Raw genomic sequence first — 18,730 nt, 5'->3', positions numbered from 1 at the left:
AGAAAGACAAGCACCCACATCGAAATGTCTGCTCCCCCAAAACACCCATGTGAAGCCTCCAGACAAAACAAAAATCAACCCATATATTATATAAGAGGCTTAACGTGTTCTTTAACACTCAGAAATTAGGCTGAGAGGAGGGAGGAAACCTCTAGGGTCTTGACTGGGAGGCAAAAGCAAACTGATTCTAGGCAGTAGCTTCAACATCTACCAATTAGAATCAGTCTTTTTGCCAGCTATCAGACTCACTTCAACATTTTCCTAAAGATTTTACATTCTGATCACTTATTACATTAACAGACTCTACTGCCACTTATTTAAGATTTACATTCCAATCAGTTAATTATTTTTAATAAATATTATGTCATTAAAATAATAAACATTTACCTAGCCCAGTGCTCTGTATTAAACATCCTGATTAAGCTAAAAACAAAAAATTAAAGGATACGGTACTTCTATAAATATTCTGCTGTTTAAAAATGATCATAATATACTGTTAAGTAGGGGAAATCAGGTTATATTTAAATTGTCCCTTTTTTGTTTTTAAAAGTATGTCTATTATTAAATATGTAGGCACAGAAAAGAGTCTGACAATATATGCTAAGAAAAAACAAAATTCAACCCAGTAAATTCAAAGCTCTAACTGGTTTTGTTCAACTATTCGTGAACTGGGCAGCATTCCATCTAACAACTAGAAGGGCACTCCGTGGAACAGTACAAATGGAAGGCTTTTTTAGATGGGAGGGTGGGGCAGGGAAGTCATTAGCAAAAGGGGGAAAAAAAGGGTTATTTTGGGCCAGGACATCTTCTTTTTGGAGGAAGGGAACTGCAGGGGTCTTTACCATGCAGATTGCCTCTTCTTTGCGGGGCTGGGTATATATAGAGAGGACCCACATGACAGATCACCTCATTAGCGCTGACCAGAAAATTCCAAGCTGGTTGATTAAAATTACATTTCTGAAGAAGGTAGAAACTGCAACTGAGGCAGGTAGTAAGTCTAGGTTTGGTATCGTGGGCTTTATGTGATGCCATTTGTAGCCTGTGGTTTTCTCTTTAGCCGTACAATCCTTGATGAGGGAGAAGGATGACAAAGAGTCAACAGGAAATTTCTCTTTCTGCTTATTTGTCTAAATTGTGGGAATTTTTAAAACAATAATTATATATCACTTTTATAATCAGAAAAAAAAATCCAGTTTGGAAAAAAAAAATCTAATAGAATGAAGCCTCCTTGCCTTGCTGAATTGAAAAGAATAATCTGAGGGCAAAGGGAGTATGGATATAAAAGCCATACATGGGGCTTCCCTGGTGGCGCAGTGGTTGAGAGTCCACCTGCCAATGCAGGGGACACGGGTTCGTGCCCCGGTCCGGGAAGATCCCACATGCCGCGGCGCGGCTGGGCCCGTGAACCATGGCCGCTGAGCCTGCGCCTCCGGAGCCTGTGCTCCGCAACGGGAGAGGCCACAACAGTGAGAGGCCCGCGTATCGCAAAAAAAAAAAAAAAAAATGCCATACATGGGTGCAGTTATTCACTGCCCCTGCTACAGGGGTAAAGTTGCGGCCGTTTCCAGGGTGGAGGGCTGGGAAGTCAGGGAGGGTGGGGAGGGCATGCTGGGAAGGGTGAGCCTGAATCCCGAAAGGCAAAGGGCCATAACAACGATAGGAGCCTAGACCTTCGGGAACCAGCCCTGCTCCGCCCCTCAAGCCCCTCGGGGTGACTGTCTGCTCTGCCTGGAGCACACATTCCCTGAACCTGTTCAAGCCTTTTCTCAGATGCCACCTTCTCAGCGGGTCTACCCTGCAAAGCACTCTGGTTAAATACACTTTAAGAGCTGCCCCACAGCACTCCTGACCCCCTTTACTCTGTCCTATTTAGCTTCACAAGGCAGTGATTTTTCTCTTTTGTTTTACTTTTGTATCTCTGGCAACCACAACTGTGCCTAGCATTGTTCGTATTATTATTATTACTGACAGTACTAGTGTAGTTTTACCTTATTGTTATAACCCTTCCTTTTCTTCACGGCACAACTCAGATTCAATAAGTAGTTGCTGCATGAAAGAATGAAATGCTAAGACTTAGTTGTGTACTGAGCACCATTCTAAATGCTTCATATGTATTTACCCCTAGATGTCGGTGCCGCACATTTCTTTTCCCTTCCGTGTCCTTCCGACGTCTTCTCTTTGTGCTTTTTCACCTTGCTTTTCCCCTGGAAATTTTGACATAATTATTTATTTTTCTATCGCAACACACCAGCTACTTCTAGATTGTTGGTTTTACACATGGCACAACAAGCCTTCCCACCTGATACACACACACACACACACACACACACACACACATCATCATCATCATCATCATCATCATCCCCATCAGAGGCAGGGTAAACGGTATTTCTAACCAGGCAGAGAAGACTTCAAATCTTAGTTTTAAGGACTGAATGATTTAAAGGAGATCCCTAAAACATGAAGTTCGCCCTAATTCAGTAAGAGCAGTTTTATATTAATTTAGGTTTATCTTAGTTCAAGTGAAATAGTAGGTGTCTGGAGCCGCTAATAAAAGTCCATTCTTATCATCCTTTTGAAGTGAAAAAGAAATTAGAAGAAAAGGAAGCTGAGGAAAAAGAAGAAGTTTCCCCAACTGAGGCTACATCACCTCTCCCCCCTCCTCCTGAACCAGAAAAAGAGAAGGAAGTCCACGGTCAGCGTGAGCGTTCCAAAACTCCTGCTGCAAAAGGAAAACCAGCATCAGGTGATTGACAGGACGATTTCTAATCCTGTTTGCCAGTTTCTCATTTTCATTTTAGAAAAGAATTATAAATTATAGTACCAGTCCATTTATCTAGATTCAGGCTTTGAGCAACTTCAGTCATATGAAAGCAAGCTGTCTGCTCTGATGAAGAGGAAAAGCAGTAGTCACTGAGAGCACGGCTGTCACAAAGCGGAGGTACTTTACTGTGTGGGAAGGAATGTGGAGTCCTCACACCCAGATCTACTGATTAGAATAAGACCACAGATGAGAGGAGGGAAGGCGCAGAGAATACCAGAAGGAGCTTAGAGCAGATCAAGAGGACAGACATCTATTTGCAGAGTGATAGAGTTGTGTTTATGTAAAAAGCAAGACCATCTTCAGAAAATGAGAGTTAGCACAACCTGTTGTCCACAGGAATAAGAAAACATACCAACAGCATTCTTTAGAGACTAAAATTTATACGTAACTGTCACTCTTCAGTGCTATGTGATTATAAAAGGGTAGAAACAAGCACCTGACATCTCAGTAAACTTGTATATTTATAATATATAACATACATGAATAGAGTTTGTATAGAGAATATTTTTTAGCTTAAACCACTGAGGACCATTAAGTTACGTGGTAGACAATATAATGACAAAAGTAAAATCCTCAATTGTTGAAATGTGTGATATTGGGAGAATGCCAGGATCAGTTTGGTGCTGTGTGTATGAAACAAATGTGGCTCTAGTAGCTGGCTTTAGCTTTGTAAGTAGCTGGCTGTGCAGTTACACAAGTCTACCTAGGTATTCTTGATATTGTGTCATGATTGCATTTCTAAACTCCATAATATTTCTACTGCGTGGAGATTTGAGATGGGTCTGATTTTTTTAATTAGATTTATTTATATTAAACAAATTCACTTGAAAACTTTAATAACATAGATTATGGTCTATTAAAGACCGTTGTACTTCAATAAAATGGGGCTTAACTAAAGGCAAAATATGCAAATTGTAAAAAAAATATTTTATCATTTGAAACAATAAAGCACAAAGCAATGAATTAACCATACATACTTTCCCCGTTAGAAAAACAAAGCAGTGGTCTGAAGGACAAATGGAAACCTTAAAAATGCTGTTTAGCCAGGGAAGACAGTTTCCACAGGGGCTCAAGGGAGCCTGGAGCTACCCATCTAGGCCTTTAACCTATGGCCGTGGCCTCCCCTCCCTTTCCTCCCCTCGGCCTCACAGTCAGGAGTATCTGTGGATTGGAGCCATTCCCTGAAACCCATCTTTAGCATTTCTGGTTACAACACGGTTCAGTCTTTAAATTTCTTAAGTTTGCTCGTGACATTAAATAAAATTGTATATTTGAATACAGTGCATTGGATGAATAATAAAGCTATTGTTGCTTCAAAGAGTGGTTGTATCTGTCTCTTTTTTCCACCAAGGGCCGGGTTAGTGCCTGATCTTTAAAAATATATAGAAGAATTAATCCCCAGGGGCCCAGTTACTGCCTTCCAACTGCAACGCATCATTGCGAGGAGATCTCAGTGCTAGTAGACGTTGATGAGGCAATAGCACAGGTTGCACTGCCCTTACAGCTCAGGGAAGCTGGGATAAATGATTTTAGGAAGGGAAGTTCCCAGGTTTGTTTATTTTTATATAAATAACTTACAGTTTTTTTCAAAAGAACATACTTGCAGAACTAAAAACCTAAGGCTTCTGAACAAGCCCAAAGCAAACATCCAATTACAATCTTCTTTAAAAGTTGAGAAGAAAGGAGAAATTATTTACTAAAAAAAAAAGGGTGGAAATAGAGTAAAGAAGGAAGCATAGTACACTAAGTACTAAAAGTCATTTTGTCCAAATATAGTTCTACATTGTATATGAGTCTGTTGACCTGAAACAAATAGACTGCCAGATATTTCTCCAGCAAAGATGGGTTTATCCAGAATTAGCAGGAAATTATAATTCGGGGTCTGCAACCATGGCAAGCCATGTGCAAGTCTCCGCATGACAAGAGAAGGAGATTGCTTCTATAGAGGGGAAAAGGAAGTTGGGAGGGCCATAGTACTTGATGAGTCCATGGCTTTTCATTGGCTGAGTCCTTGCCAGGAAAGAAGAGGAGTCTTCCTTCCTCCTGTTGGGCAATGCTGTCCTCTTAGGGCATGAGCGCTCCCCCTTCTGGTTTCCTGACTCTATTTATTTGTGCTTTCTGTTTATTAATTTTTTACAGTTCTGTATTTTATATCTGCTTCAAATGCATTTGAGATTAAATTTGAAAAACTTCACAGGTATGTCCCATTAAAGGGTTTATTATCAAGTCTACTACCAAATGTCAGAATTTAATTTAAAACTCAAGCTCTGAGTGTGACAGAGTATGGTAGTGCTTGCTATCCATGCTGCTAGGAATATATTTTGCAACTTCAGAATACATTTTGGAAATAATTTTTAAAAATAGGCAGAGTGCATGCTATCCCCAGCAGAAATTAGACTTGCTCACAATATTTTATAAGTTCAACATCTTAGGTGTCTCTATTTTTACCCTCTTTGCTGTTGCCTTTTGCTAAAGTTTAGAGCAATGGTTGGTTACCCAGAGTATTGTTATTAAAGGAACTAAGAGCTTATCTAGACTTTTTTTATTAAGCTTATTTCTAAGAAAAAAAAAAGGAACTAATTCAAATGTTTGGATTTATTTATTTATTTATGAATGAGTTTGGTGTTCAACTATTTTGATGTTTAAAAGTCCTTTTATGGCGGTTAACAAAGTTTCAAGGTTAATCCTTCTTTCCTTGTCTTATTTCTATGGAATCTTGGTTTTTGGAGCTGAGATGTTTAAATGTAAGTGATATGAGTTATGTATTTACACATTCTTATAACTAACACTTCTAAATACAAAGATAGGTCAGATGATCTCTCCATCACAAGCATTTAAATTGTCCCATATGTGCATTCTTCCAATGAAGGAAAAAAAAGTCAAAACAAAAAACTGTAGCCCAGGGCAAAGGGAGGAAGACGACTGAACTTGTTTGGTAAATTATGTGGGATGTAGTGATTTTTTCAAAGAACTAGTTATTATTTGGGACATCTTATTGACCTCCAGTTCATCAGTTTCCCATTTTCCCCTTTCCAATATATTTTTGAATTAGATTCCGGGGAACCCAGCATATATATTCCCAAACCATCCTTTGCATTACAAGTTACAGTCAATGCACAGTGGAATGTAGAAGTCACAAGGCAACCAAGTGTGGGGTCAATAGAAGTTCAAGGATGCTCCATAGCAGAGCAATGTGGTTATTTAACTCTTCTTCGAGGTGTTTTGGCATCATTCTTATCACAGACCCAGTTGTCTTATTGTATAGGGATCATTCCAGTGAACTATATCCAAATAGAGCCATCTGCTTCAAATGGACTTGTGACTAACTTTTAAGATTCTGCAACTATGTTGCACTAAAGAGTTTACAATCAAATTCACTACCAAATGTTGATATTAAGCTTAGGACTCAACTTCTCAATGTCACAAAATAGAATAGTACTATCAGGGTTGTCATTCAAGAAATTTCAATCCACAGTCTGTCTTCAGATTAATTTTAACTCACAGTAAAGGCCTAAGTCATTTTAGGCAGTTCACAAATATAACTGTTTTTGAGAAATAGCATTTGATTGCTTACAAATCATAGCCCAGGATATTGAAGAAAATCATCAATGATAATTATGTGTTGAATTTTGTTTAGAACCCCCGCATGGTAATCGAGAACCTCTTCAGGAAGGAAAAGGGAAGAAAAGTGAAACTTCACTCCAAAGAAAAGGTACAGATCAAGATAGATATGATTAAATATAATTCTGCATTTTATAATTTTCAGTGAAAATAGCTATATTTATGTAGTAGTATACACTGAATACCTCTCTCAGGCATTTGTAAACCATAAGCGCTTGCCGATGAAACAGAACCTCAGTGTTTCTGTAGCCTGGGTCTTAGCAAAGGTCCTGCTAAGAAAAGGGATGCTTGTGAGGAATAATTTAGAGAATATCTAAGATACAGAATATCCATTCATCATAGATATTATAGGTGTTATCCTTGGGCTAAGCTATGTCATCAGAAAACTACATGCTGAACCGTATTTTCTTGGGTCCCCCATAGAATTGCTTTCACTGATAAGCACTTTGATATAAAGTCCTCAACACAATAGCAGTGGAGCTAAAACATTTATTATACCAATAATAACCTGGTATTTTATTTTCTGAAGAGATAGTATGCCCACTACATCATTCAGTCACCCCTATGTGAAATCCTAGGTGGGAAATTTCATTCAGAATCAAGGAACTGGAAAATCTTTCTTCCTCTGCATGGCTAGATAGTTAGCACCTCTAAATGATAGCACTTCCTTTTCTGTTTTGGCTGTCTAGAAGTACAGAAACAAATTCGTGCCTATAAGATTTTAGTATCTGCGCAAGGACCTAGATCCCAGAGTCTGCTTTCTAATTCCTCTCCTGGTTTTGACCTTCTACTTTAAGTTGCATTTTTCCTGACCCTAATTTCTTTTTTTTTTTCTATTTTATTTTAACTATTTCTGTGAAATAAGGAGGATAAAATTTTGTAAATAATTGATAGTTGGTAGAAGAAAATAGGCTTTAAAAAGCATATTAGTTAGATTGTACATTGAAGCTGCTACACCAACCAATGAAAGATTGAAATGCAGTTATGGACACATACAGTTGACTTTTGCAGGGTACATACAAAGGGGGTTGTCATGAAGTATGTACCTTTGTTTAATTTTTCATTACAAATTGCTAGTGTAGTAGCAGCCCAAGACTGTGCCATGTTCACAAAATGAAGGGCTTAAAAGGATCTTGATTTTGGCATTTAAAGATGCATAACCATGATTCTCAAAGAATCTTACCCTTCTCTGATTATATGACCTGATAGGCATATATAACTAGAGTCATTGGTGAGTTAACACTGAGATGAAAAATGTACCTATAATTTTGTCTATAATTTATGCTCTGCTCTATCTCACCTGTTTACAAATAGGAGAATAATTTTCACATTTACATTATGCATCCCTTGCTTTCTTATTGTGATCAGCAAAAGCAAATGAAGGATCAGCATAGAATCATCAAAAATAGGAATTAAATATATTTATGCATATTAGGTGAAAATCGTCAAGTTAGACATAATAATTCACATGCTTTCAGAGCATCCTTAGATGAAAGTATACACACTCAAACCATAAGCAACTACAAGTTCAACCAGTAAAATATATAGTCACTGGAGTCATGCAGTTAGCTCAGTTTAAGTACCTCCAAGAACTTTCAAACATTTTTTTGCTTTTATTTTACTATTGTGTTTCTATTTCCATAAACACAATTTCTACTGTGTTCAATAATATTTGAAACAGGTAAACTCTCGATCAATATTTAGAAGTCTTACATAGAAATGCTGTTGTTTTGGCATGTATAACAGGATTTCCTTCATTAAGAGGAAGTCTTAATGATTTTAATTCTTAATATTTGGAACTAATTCCATTGGGGGTGAACACTATTGATTGGTTATCTGTTTACCTCACAGGCTGTTTGACACCAATTATACTGAAAACATCTCTTATGGTTTGAGGAACCATCTCCTTTTTCCTTCCTTCAGACTTATCATTGTTTCCTGCTATTGGCATCTTCAATTCATCCCTATTTTTCTCTGTGTATTAGATCAATTCCAACCTTCTCCCTCCAAAATCTTGACACGGAAATGCCATTTGCAATTGTATTTATGGTGTTCTTAAAGCATTTCTTATTATCTTCAACCATTTGCCATGGCCCCATTTTACTCCTTCATAAAATAAGGGCTTTTCAACTCTATGACCTTACATAGGAGGTGTTAATTAAGGGCTAAATGAAGAGTTTTCCTTAATCAACCAATTTCAGAAAATGCTGAGTTACACCAAATTAAAATGTTTTTCATCTCAACTGAGATAGATGTCAATATAGATATGTATCTTCTGTAATCATCTATCTCTAAGGCAGTAGGAGATACACTATGAAATATCCCAAAACATTGTGGCTGCAGAACTCTCTCTTGGAGGGGTATCCATTGGGACTAGAGCTCTGTGGAATAAATGTTTGGAAATCATAATCTCTTTAGTTCTTCTGGCCTGCCCATGTATTAGTATTGGGACTGTCCCAGTGCTTGCCTTCTGATCTGACTTAAAGTTTAGGTGCTACCAGGCCACGTAGCAATAAATGTTATGTCAATGTTATAAACATTAATGACATTTAATTGGAAAGACATGGAAGAACAGAGAAAAAAGATGAAAGTGAAATGGAATTGAAATACCTAGATGCATCTACTAACATGGTGGCTTTTTAAACTCAGTCCTGTACCAGCAGCACCTGCATTACCTGGGAACTTATTAGAAAAACAAATGCTTGGTCCCACCCCAGATCTACTGAATCTGAAACTCCTGGAGGGGTCCAGCAATTTGTGTTTTAATAAGCCCTCTAGGGAATGCTGGTGATCCCTAAAGTTGAAGAACTACTATATTGATGCCCAAGACTTATTGTTCTATTTTAGCCATTGGAATATCAGAAACATTCAGTTATTTCTAACGTATTACTTATAATATGTCCTGTTCCCCAAAATATTTAAGTTGGATTACAATTTTAAAAACAACATGTATATAACAATACTTTGAAATAGAAATAAAAAGCCCTAATTTTTTCTAAGATTAATTTCTAAAATACATTTTTTATCACCTGGGACCTTAAACAGAGGAGAGTATGTGGTGCAATGTACAAGGTCTTAATAGATTTTAGAGCACATGCAAAACACATTAGGTTTCATCTGAAAGTTGATGCCACACATCAGAAAGTCGATGATTAATGTACAATCATGGTTCAGATATCAAAATTCCACAATCTCCTTTGATAACATAATTCATAATCATAGTAACAAACTACCTCTTATGGAGTACCTACCCTACGCCAGGCACTATACAAGATAATTTTTATATTCTTGCATAATCCTCATAACCACCTGTGAAGTATAAATGATCATTTCCCACTTCAAAGATGAGGAAATGGAGAGTCCATTTCCTGTGGACTGTCCCTGGTGGCGCAGTCGTTGGGAATCCGCCTGCTGATGCAGGGGACACGGGTTCGTGCCCCGGTCCGGGAGGGTCCCACATGCCGCGGAGCGGCTGGGCCTGTGAGCCATGGCCGCTGAGCCTGCGCCTCCGGAGCCTGTGCTCCGCAATGGGAGAGGTCACAACAGTGAGAGGCCAGCGTACCGCAAAATAAATAAATAAATAAATAAATAAATAAATAAGGTAGTGTTTTGTTAGGAATCATTAACCTATGAGAAGGGAAAGTTGGAGCCTCTTTACGCTTTGGCGAATGTCATCAACACTCCATATTAACTCTCAATACTATTCTCATAGCTTCCCTGGATTTTGCCTTAATACCATCATCTAATATAAATGAGTTAAATAATATTATTTATACTCTTTAGTATGAGTCTTTCAATGAATTGACTTCTCAGACTGTAGCTTTTAATAAAATTTTCACCACAAGTAGAAAAATTAAATTGTAATTTAATTGTAATGCAATGTAAATAGAACACAGTCTTAAAATCAATTTATGAGCTAAGCAAATAGTATTAAAAGAACTACTCTAAAGCTTGCAGATTTCTAAATATCAATCTAATGAACACTTTTGAACATGAATTACATCAATAGACACTAAAAGGCAATAAAGTAGGACAGTCAAATGCATGGACTCTGGAGCCAGCCTGCCTGGGCCGACATTCTAGCTCTGCCATTTACCATACGAGTGACTTAGGGCAAGTAACTTGACCTTAGTGAGTCTCAGTTCTCTCGTATGTAAAATGAGTTCATAAAAGTAACTTCTCTGTGGCTGTAGTAAGGAATTAGTAAATCTACAAAAAAGCAGCTGGAACAGAATCTGGCTCAGAGTAAATGGGGCTAAATAAGTATGGGATATGATTATTGACTCTAGACCAAGTTATTAAAGACTGTGGGCAAAAAGGGGAATCCTTTGCAAAATTGACTTAAGGAGTTTCCAACGCTTATCACTGAGTATAATTATACTAAAATCAGGTCCTATAAAGGATTCCAAATAACCAGTCCTCATTACTTTATAATTGTCCACGTTCCATATCTCCAGCTCCACTTAGACTAACAACATGAACTCTAGGACACCAAGGAGAGAAAACTTTTCCAAAATACCTTCTCAATAGCGATTTGGAGAATAAGCTGATTCATGTTCCATCTCTGGCTCCTTACCTGGCACTGACCTCTTTCTCTTCCTGGCCACATTGCTGCAGAGCAGAAATTTTCATCTTATCCAAGGCATCCTGAGTCTCCACTTCAGTCACCAACCAGAGTCATTTTTCGCTGAACCAAGGCAATAAGAAAGCCATCACTGTTAACCAGTCTTCTAACTTCTACCTAGGGAAGCCCTTAATTAAGCCAGATCCTACTAGGAAATATTTTAGGACTGAAAGGTAATAATAATGCCTTTCTTTAAAAAAAAATCAGACTTTTTGCATCTTTTCCTTCTTCCTACAATCCTCTCATCTCCCTGAGTAGTGCCAACTTAATCTGAAAGTGTTCTAGTTTTCTTAATGTCCTCTCATCAATAGATGAAATTTATTCTTACCTTTACTGAGCTCCTGCTATGTTATTTTCTTTGCTCAAGCCTATTGCTCTATAGGTTCAACTTTGACCATTTCTTTACCGATAAAATGATTAAATAAATCCCATGTCCTAAAATTACATTTTTCTTTTGACCTTATTTTATTTATACTTGTTCTCGCTCCACGTGCTTCTGTGTAATACCATTAGGTTCTTATAACTGGACAAAAAAAAAATTTGCTAAAATCTATCTTTATTATATGCTAAGCATAGATTACTCTCCAGAATTTTATGCATGAAGAATGGCCACACTGAGGACTCAATAATCCAACTTCCAAATGAAAGCAAATATCTTATTAGAAACTGAAGTCTTCATATGGTTGCGTGGGTGGTGCAAGGAATGACCCTCATGACATTTGAGATGTCGATAGATTTTGTTCAAAAGTGGCATCTACTTTCACTCACTGTGACATAGATACATTTTTTTATTCATTCAAATCTTTTACCCTTGCATTTTCATTGTTAACAATTAGATAAAAGTTAAATGAGATCAAAGCACATCGTCCAAAAATGTTCCCTGGCTCCCTTAGTTTTCACTGAATGATCATGATATGTAAGAAAAGAAGAAAAAGGAACTCATTCCAGTCTCACGTTTATAATTACAAAGTTCTCCTTAGGAATTCTCCTTTGAGAAATTCATCTTAAAGTGGCCATAGTATTGTCACTTTTATTTCACCAGAGATTCAGTTCAGAGAATGAAAAATTATCATACAGAAAAATATATCAAGTTATGAACATTTTTGGTTTTCACCTGAAAAAAGATGCTCTTAAATTTTTCTAATTAAAAATACCTAGTTGGAAATTTAAACTTGTAGATGACGAATACTGGTTTTAATTGTATAAGTAGAAGTCATTTAAACTGTTCATATGACATAATTAACAATATCCCCTTTACTTATAATCCATATATTTTAAACTAGTATAAAAGTGGAAGATGTATTTACTTTTCTAAACAGCATTATCATTAAATAATACTCAAAGAAATATATTTTGGGGAAAGAAAGTGCTGCAAATTCTGTAGGCATCTATAAACTGCATCTAAAATCTTAATAAGGAAACTGAAAATAAGTGGAATTTAAACTGAGTGAATTTCTAAGCTATAACTTTGATCCTTTAAGGAAATATCAGTGCTTTCTGAGTTAAGGTAGTTTGATCAGTCACAAGATCTTTCAGACCATAAGGGTACTGCTTCGCGGGTCTGGATTCCCCCCTGGATGTTCTCACAGAGAGTGGGGCACACGCCCTTTCTGGATTCTGAGCTGAAATTAGACCTCTTTCTCTTCCTCCTTCTCCACCTCCTTTTCTTTCTTCTCCTCCTTCCTCTCTCTTTCCATTCCCTCTCCTTCTCCCCGCTCCCTTCTTCTCCCCTCCCGCCCATGCCTTAATTCAGCCAGACCTACGACACAGCAGTTGCCTTCATCCCTACACCCTGACTGTAGAAGGAGATATAGATTCCCGCTCAGAAGCCCTCTGTCTCATCCAGGGAATGTGGGAATATCCAGGAGGTACCCCTTCTCCTCCCCTACATCCCTCACTGACTCCTACAATAGCATTCTTTCTCCCTGCTCCTCCCCTGGGTTTCAAAAAACACCAAGAGCACCGCTCCTGTTACAGCTACTCTCTTTCTCCTTCAGGGTGAGTGTTTAGTTTGCCAGTTTTTGCAATAGTAAATAAAATACACTTTTCTCTGGCACCTAAACTTTGTAAAACCCGTGTGTTCGTTGTGGAAGCAAGGACAGAGATGAAAATAAAATATCAAGTTGTTTTCCATAGCTAATTGGACAAGAGAAGTTGCATTGCTTTAAAAAAAATTGCTTTTGGTATTATTGGTTAATTTGGGGGCTATAGAGAATGACTTTTTAAATTTTTTATTTGCTAAGGCTGCCCAAAGTTGCTTAAAAAGCAGTTAATGAATTGCCTGAGACCCATGGCATCATAGGTTTATCCACCCACCACAATCTGGTCCCATTCATCTCCTTGTAATGGCATGATTTAATATGCATGTTTAAGGTTCTCCCAGAGGAAAATCTCCAGGAGGGAAAGTTCCAGTAAAGAAATCACCTGCTGACTCTACAGATGTGTCACCTGCTCCAGTAGTGCCACCCCCACCTAAGCCAGGATCAGAAGAATGGGTTTATGTGAATGAACCGATTTCTGAGGTACGGCAGTTTAGACTCAAGCTAGTAGAATGTGTTCTTTCTCCTCTTTATAGGAAGATTCACACCATTATTTGCACCATCCAAAAGGCCTTTTGTAGCTGGTAATATATATATTCATCAAAAGGCCGAGGTGATCTTTTGAGAATACTCATTGCATCACATCCCATGCTTTCTCTCCTCCCTAAAATTTCTGAGTCATGCTTTGAGCGGCTGTTGAGTGCTGCAATCAGGGGAACAAATGGGTTCTTTGAGGACCAATTTTCACCCCAGGGACAAGCAGAGATGCAGTTTCCTGGAAGAATATCTTCCCCAGAACACATCCAGCAAATTATAGCCCTCCAACCGTGCTGTCATGCCCACATCATAACGCTTTCAAATGAAGTTTAACCCCTGACTTTTTAGAAATAGAAGGAAAATTTTGAAGCTAACTGAACTAATAAAAGAACAGAGAGCTATCTGGCCTCAGCTCTTTAAATGGGTACCCTAGTGTCAGGCAAGGAGATGCCCAGGTGAGCCCTGGAAGCTCTATTCAGTTCTTTATGCTCTGACAGCTGCAAAGCCCAGTTGTCACCTAGGCAAATCCGGCTGCTTTAATAGATAAATCATCTTGGAACAATCACACAGAACGGTCTTTCTTTTAAAACTTTTTAAAAGACAAAGAGTTTTTCGAAAGACTCAGTCCCTGTCTTCTTAATTCCAATCCTCCATGGCTTCTTACTCTTATGAACTGTTAACCCTGACCATCTGTGCCAGGCACTTGAGACCCAATCATGAATTGCAATTGTTATTGAACATTCCTAGGGAAATGTCTTACTTATCTCCTCAATTAAATTGTAAACATTCACTGTATTCAATACAGAATCAGATACAGTGAAGAGTATGTTAGAGATTCTTGATAAGGCTTTTTTGTTGTTGTTGTTGTTGTAGTACGCGGGCCTCTCACTGTTGTGTCCTTTCCCGTTGCGGAGCACAGGCTCTGGACGCGCAGGCTCAGCGGCCATGTCTCACGGGTCCAGCGGATTTTCCCGGACCGGGGCATGAACCCGTGTCCCCTGCATCGGCAGGCGGACTCTCAACCACTGCGCCACCAGGGAAGACCGATAAGGCTTTGATGAATTAATTAGCATTGAGGGAGAAATTAGAACAGAAAATATTTGAAGATGAGAACATTAAAGGATAGAATTACAGATGTGTGTAATTACTATCACCCAGCCAAATAGTAGCTACTTCGAAAAATAAATATATTCAAGAACTGTCATAGAAGCAGGATACAGAAGTGGTTGTTGGGAAGGAGATAAAATTAAAATGATATTATTTGGTAGGAGTTGGAGAGTGGGGGACAAAAATATTAAAATCTAATCCTTAAATCCAAACATTGAAGCCCTTGAGAGAAATAAATTCATAGAGGACAAGAGGGAAATAGAGAACATGAATGAAAAATAAATATTCACACTGAGATATGGCATCAGCTTCCATTGTAGATCTTCTAGTCAGGATCCTGGCAGAAAACAGAAGATAATTTAAAGAAAGTTGAATAAAGGATGATTTATATGTATGTGGCCAGTAAATGAGAAAATCTACAAGGATTAGATTGTTACCCTCAACAAGAGAGAGAGAGGAGCTATTATGGCCCCTAGGCCTGAGAAGCTGAGGACAGGAAGCAGATGTCCAGACCTCAGGAAGACCTGTGCATGGAGAAGGCCACCTGCCAGGGGCTGTGGCCTTCCCAGAGGATGCAGCCACCCACAGTGACCAGCAGAGAGGAGCAGGGAAGCATATAACCAAACCTCATGTCCCTCCTGCTCTCACATCTCTTGACTGGGAGGTGGAAGGCAAGGGAGCTTCCTGAAGTAATTCACATGAGTTAGCCTCCTAGAGCAGTCACTGAGCAGGATGGAGAGTGAAAGATGGGGAGTTGGTCTCGAGGGACAATGGGAGGATATACAGCCCGGACCTCTAGTTACCTAAGTGAAACCATGTAGAGAACTCCTTTTTGCTACAAGCAGAATTAGCCTAGAACCTGGAAACAAAGCAGTCCACATGACCTACCCTAGTCCTTTTCTACTCTAAGCTTCTCACACATGAGCTGCACAGCTTACCTACTAATGGAGAGGAAAAACAGATGCCCAGTTAAATGAATTTAAATTTGAGATAATCAATGAAGTATATATAGGCATCCTATACTTTATCTGGCAACCCTAGTTCCAGGCCTTCCAGGGACCCCAGATATATCTTACCTCAATAGGCATGGAGAAGGAGAGAGAGTGAGAGAAAGAGGGGGATTGCTTGCATATCTGGCTCTCTCAGGTGGAGGCAGCAACAAGTTCAAGGGGAGCCTGGGTCCTTATCCCTTTGCCAGCCCCAAGGGAAGGTTCAGAGACCACCAAGGAGGCAGTGGAGTGATAGGTCTTTGCTTTCTAGCTTCTGAAGCTTGGAGGATACTTGCCTTGGCTGCCCAATTTCCTATTATGCTTTAGTCAATGAAGAGAAGACTATTTAATTGGAAAGGATAGGTCTTAACATCTAGTCACGTCACATAAGTTCAAGTGCCTAGACCCAGAAAAATAACATCCCAGAGAATTAAATAAACTACAGATGGGACATTATCGATAACTCATAGAAATCACAGAAGATACGGGAGAATCTAGAAGACCAGATGTGGGCTAATGACTAAATGTTTAACAAAAGGTGGATGGGATTTAGTAGCATACAAGACCAATGATCCAGATGTTAATCCCTGACAAAATTGGAAAGAAAATTATTAAACACATGCCTCTAAGCACTTGTAACATACAAAGTGATCACCCAGAGGTCAGACAGGTTTACTAAGATTAAGTCCTGCTGAACTGCTGTGTTCCTTTTCTTTGATAGCAAGGTTCAGTAGGTGGGTCAGAGAGGTACCATGAACATAGTATACCTTGAATTCAAAATAGCATTTGACAATTTCTCATGAAGTTCTTGTAAATAAATAAGAACTGTGAACAGGATGTTAGTTCAATTAGGTCCATTCCTAGGTGGTAACTCTCCTCGCACAGAGTGTTAATTAATGACTTGGAGTCACCAGGAGGGCAGTTTAGTAGTCAGCTTATTTAAAATGGTCTTCAGCACCACTCTGGATACCACATCTTTTAAGAGAGATCATGAAAAACTAGAAACCAGAGAGGTGCTCTAGGTAAGAGAAAGGTGTTAAAATAATTTCAGAGGAGCATTGAAAGAACTGTAAATGTGTATGATAAATGAATACTTGAAGTATGGTTAGACATAGAATCATAGGCCTTTAGAACCAGATGAAGGCATCCAGTGCCATCCAGTCTCCTGAAAATTTAACTGATGATAAAATTGGGTTCAGGTGACTCCGCTTACATCTATATTAACATTTGTTGAGTACCTGTTGTTTGCAAATGCTGTACTAGATGCTGGAAATACAAAAGCAAGCGAGTTTCATCCTGAATCCCAGCCTACTTCTCCTCACCAATGTCTTCAAATATTTGACAGGCTGTCATAGAGAAGATGGTGTGAATGTAGACTGTCCTTCTCCAAAGGGCACAGCTAGGGCTTATAAGTAGAAAATACAGAAAGGCAAATTTCTGCTCAACACAGGAAGCATTTTCCACTAACACAAGTTGTGTGACCCTAAAGGGGGTTGCATTGAAATGTGCCTAATGTATCAGTGAGGTCCACAGAGATTGGATAATCTGTGTCTAGATCTCTTGGCATTTCTCAGTTGAAGAGGAAGTTAGCCCAGATGACCTCCAAGGTCCCCATGTGCAAGCCCCTGAATAAATAAATGCACAACCAATAAGGGAAAAATTCGTACAGAAAGTTTATATTAAAATATAATATGGGGGCTTCCCTGGTGGCGCAGTGGTTGGGAGTCCGTCTGCCAATTCAGGGGACACGGGTTCATGCCCCAGTCTGGGAGGATCCCACGTGCCGCGGAACGGCTGGGCCCGTGGGCCATGGCCGCTGGGCCTGCGCGTCCGGAGGCTGTGCTCCGCAACAGGAGATGCCACAGCAGTGAGAGGCCCGCGTACCGCAAAAAAAAAAAAAAAAAAAAATCTTCAACTTTATTTCAATTTGATTACTTCTTATTTTTCATTGTTTATTTGCATCATTAAAGATAATGTAAAAGAAACTTTCTGATTTTCATGGTGCACTTTACAGCAAAGGTAAAACCTCAAGGGAGAATTCAGAGAAATAACTCATCATCACCCTGACAAGAACCCTAGGTGTTCTCCAACTTAGGCAAAATGTGAGGTCTGTGATTATTCAATTCACCCATTCAATAAATATTTCTTGAGCACTTACTATGTCCCAGACATTGTGGTAATTATAGGAAAAACTGTTTAGTGGTGAATAAGATAGTAATTCTTCCTGGTTTTATGAGACTGCTGTTCTAGAGGTGAATATAGACAAATAAATAAACAGTTATAATTAATGCCATCAGTTCTCTAATGAGAGAAGTACAGGGTGCTAAGGTGGGACTTCAGAACTTCAGAGGATGACCCTATACACTTGATGGATCAGGGAAGGATTTCTGGAAAAAAATATGTCTGCACTCAGACATGAAAAATGATTTGAAATAGGAATTAGCTGGGGGAGGGGAGGAAGGAGGAGCAAGAAGTTTCACAGAGTTGCCTTAAGTGGCTACAGTTGCAACTTGATCTTCTCGCTTAGTAGCGCCCTTTTGACTCAATTACGCAGAAGCATTTTCACTTTGAAATGATGATTTTTATGCTTTACCATTTAACAGGAAATACAATCATTTTTAGTACCTTACTGGAAACTGATAGAAAATTCCTATATAAATTCCATCAAAACAGTACTCAGGCATCTGAGAGAAGGCCAGCATACGGTGCTTGCTTACTTATATGATATTAGGTAAGTAAAGTTTCCAAAGTTACAACTGTGTAGTTTACAGGCAGGACATATAAGCTCCGTCTGATTCTCTGAATGCCTTACAGAACAGATTTCCAGCAGTTTCTAAGGCGTCCGGACCACAAGCAAGATTTTGTATCTCAGTGGCAGGCTGATTTCAACTCTCTTCCTGATGACCTGTGGGATGATGAGGAAATGAAGGCTGAACGACACCAAAGAGTGAATGTAAGGGAATCCATGACCCGCGGGGCCAGAGTTTCC

General features: G+C 38.9%; 1 protein-coding gene across 1 annotated transcript in view; it reads left to right on the top strand.

Moving 5' to 3' along the window:
- The window catches only part of SPEF2 (sperm flagellar 2), a gene marked incomplete at both ends in the record, with an annotated part of 171,105 nt that overhangs the window by 81,493 nt on the left and 70,882 nt on the right, over window positions 1-18,730 (top strand). Inside the window, 5 exons of the mRNA XM_082835419.1 lie at window positions 2,582-2,746; window positions 6,462-6,536; window positions 13,443-13,591; window positions 18,345-18,472; window positions 18,556-18,694. Coding sequence (XP_082691545.1) covers window positions 2,582-2,746; window positions 6,462-6,536; window positions 13,443-13,591; window positions 18,345-18,472; window positions 18,556-18,694 — 656 coding nt within the window. The remainder of the gene's footprint in view (window positions 1-2,581; window positions 2,747-6,461; window positions 6,537-13,442; window positions 13,592-18,344; window positions 18,473-18,555; window positions 18,695-18,730) is intronic.

Source organism: Leucopleurus acutus (assembly GCF_964270905.1).
Source record: "Leucopleurus acutus genome assembly, chromosome: 3".
NCBI lineage: Eukaryota > Metazoa > Chordata > Mammalia > Artiodactyla > Delphinidae > Leucopleurus > Leucopleurus acutus.
This window is presented reverse-complemented; position numbering and strand designations above follow the sequence as displayed.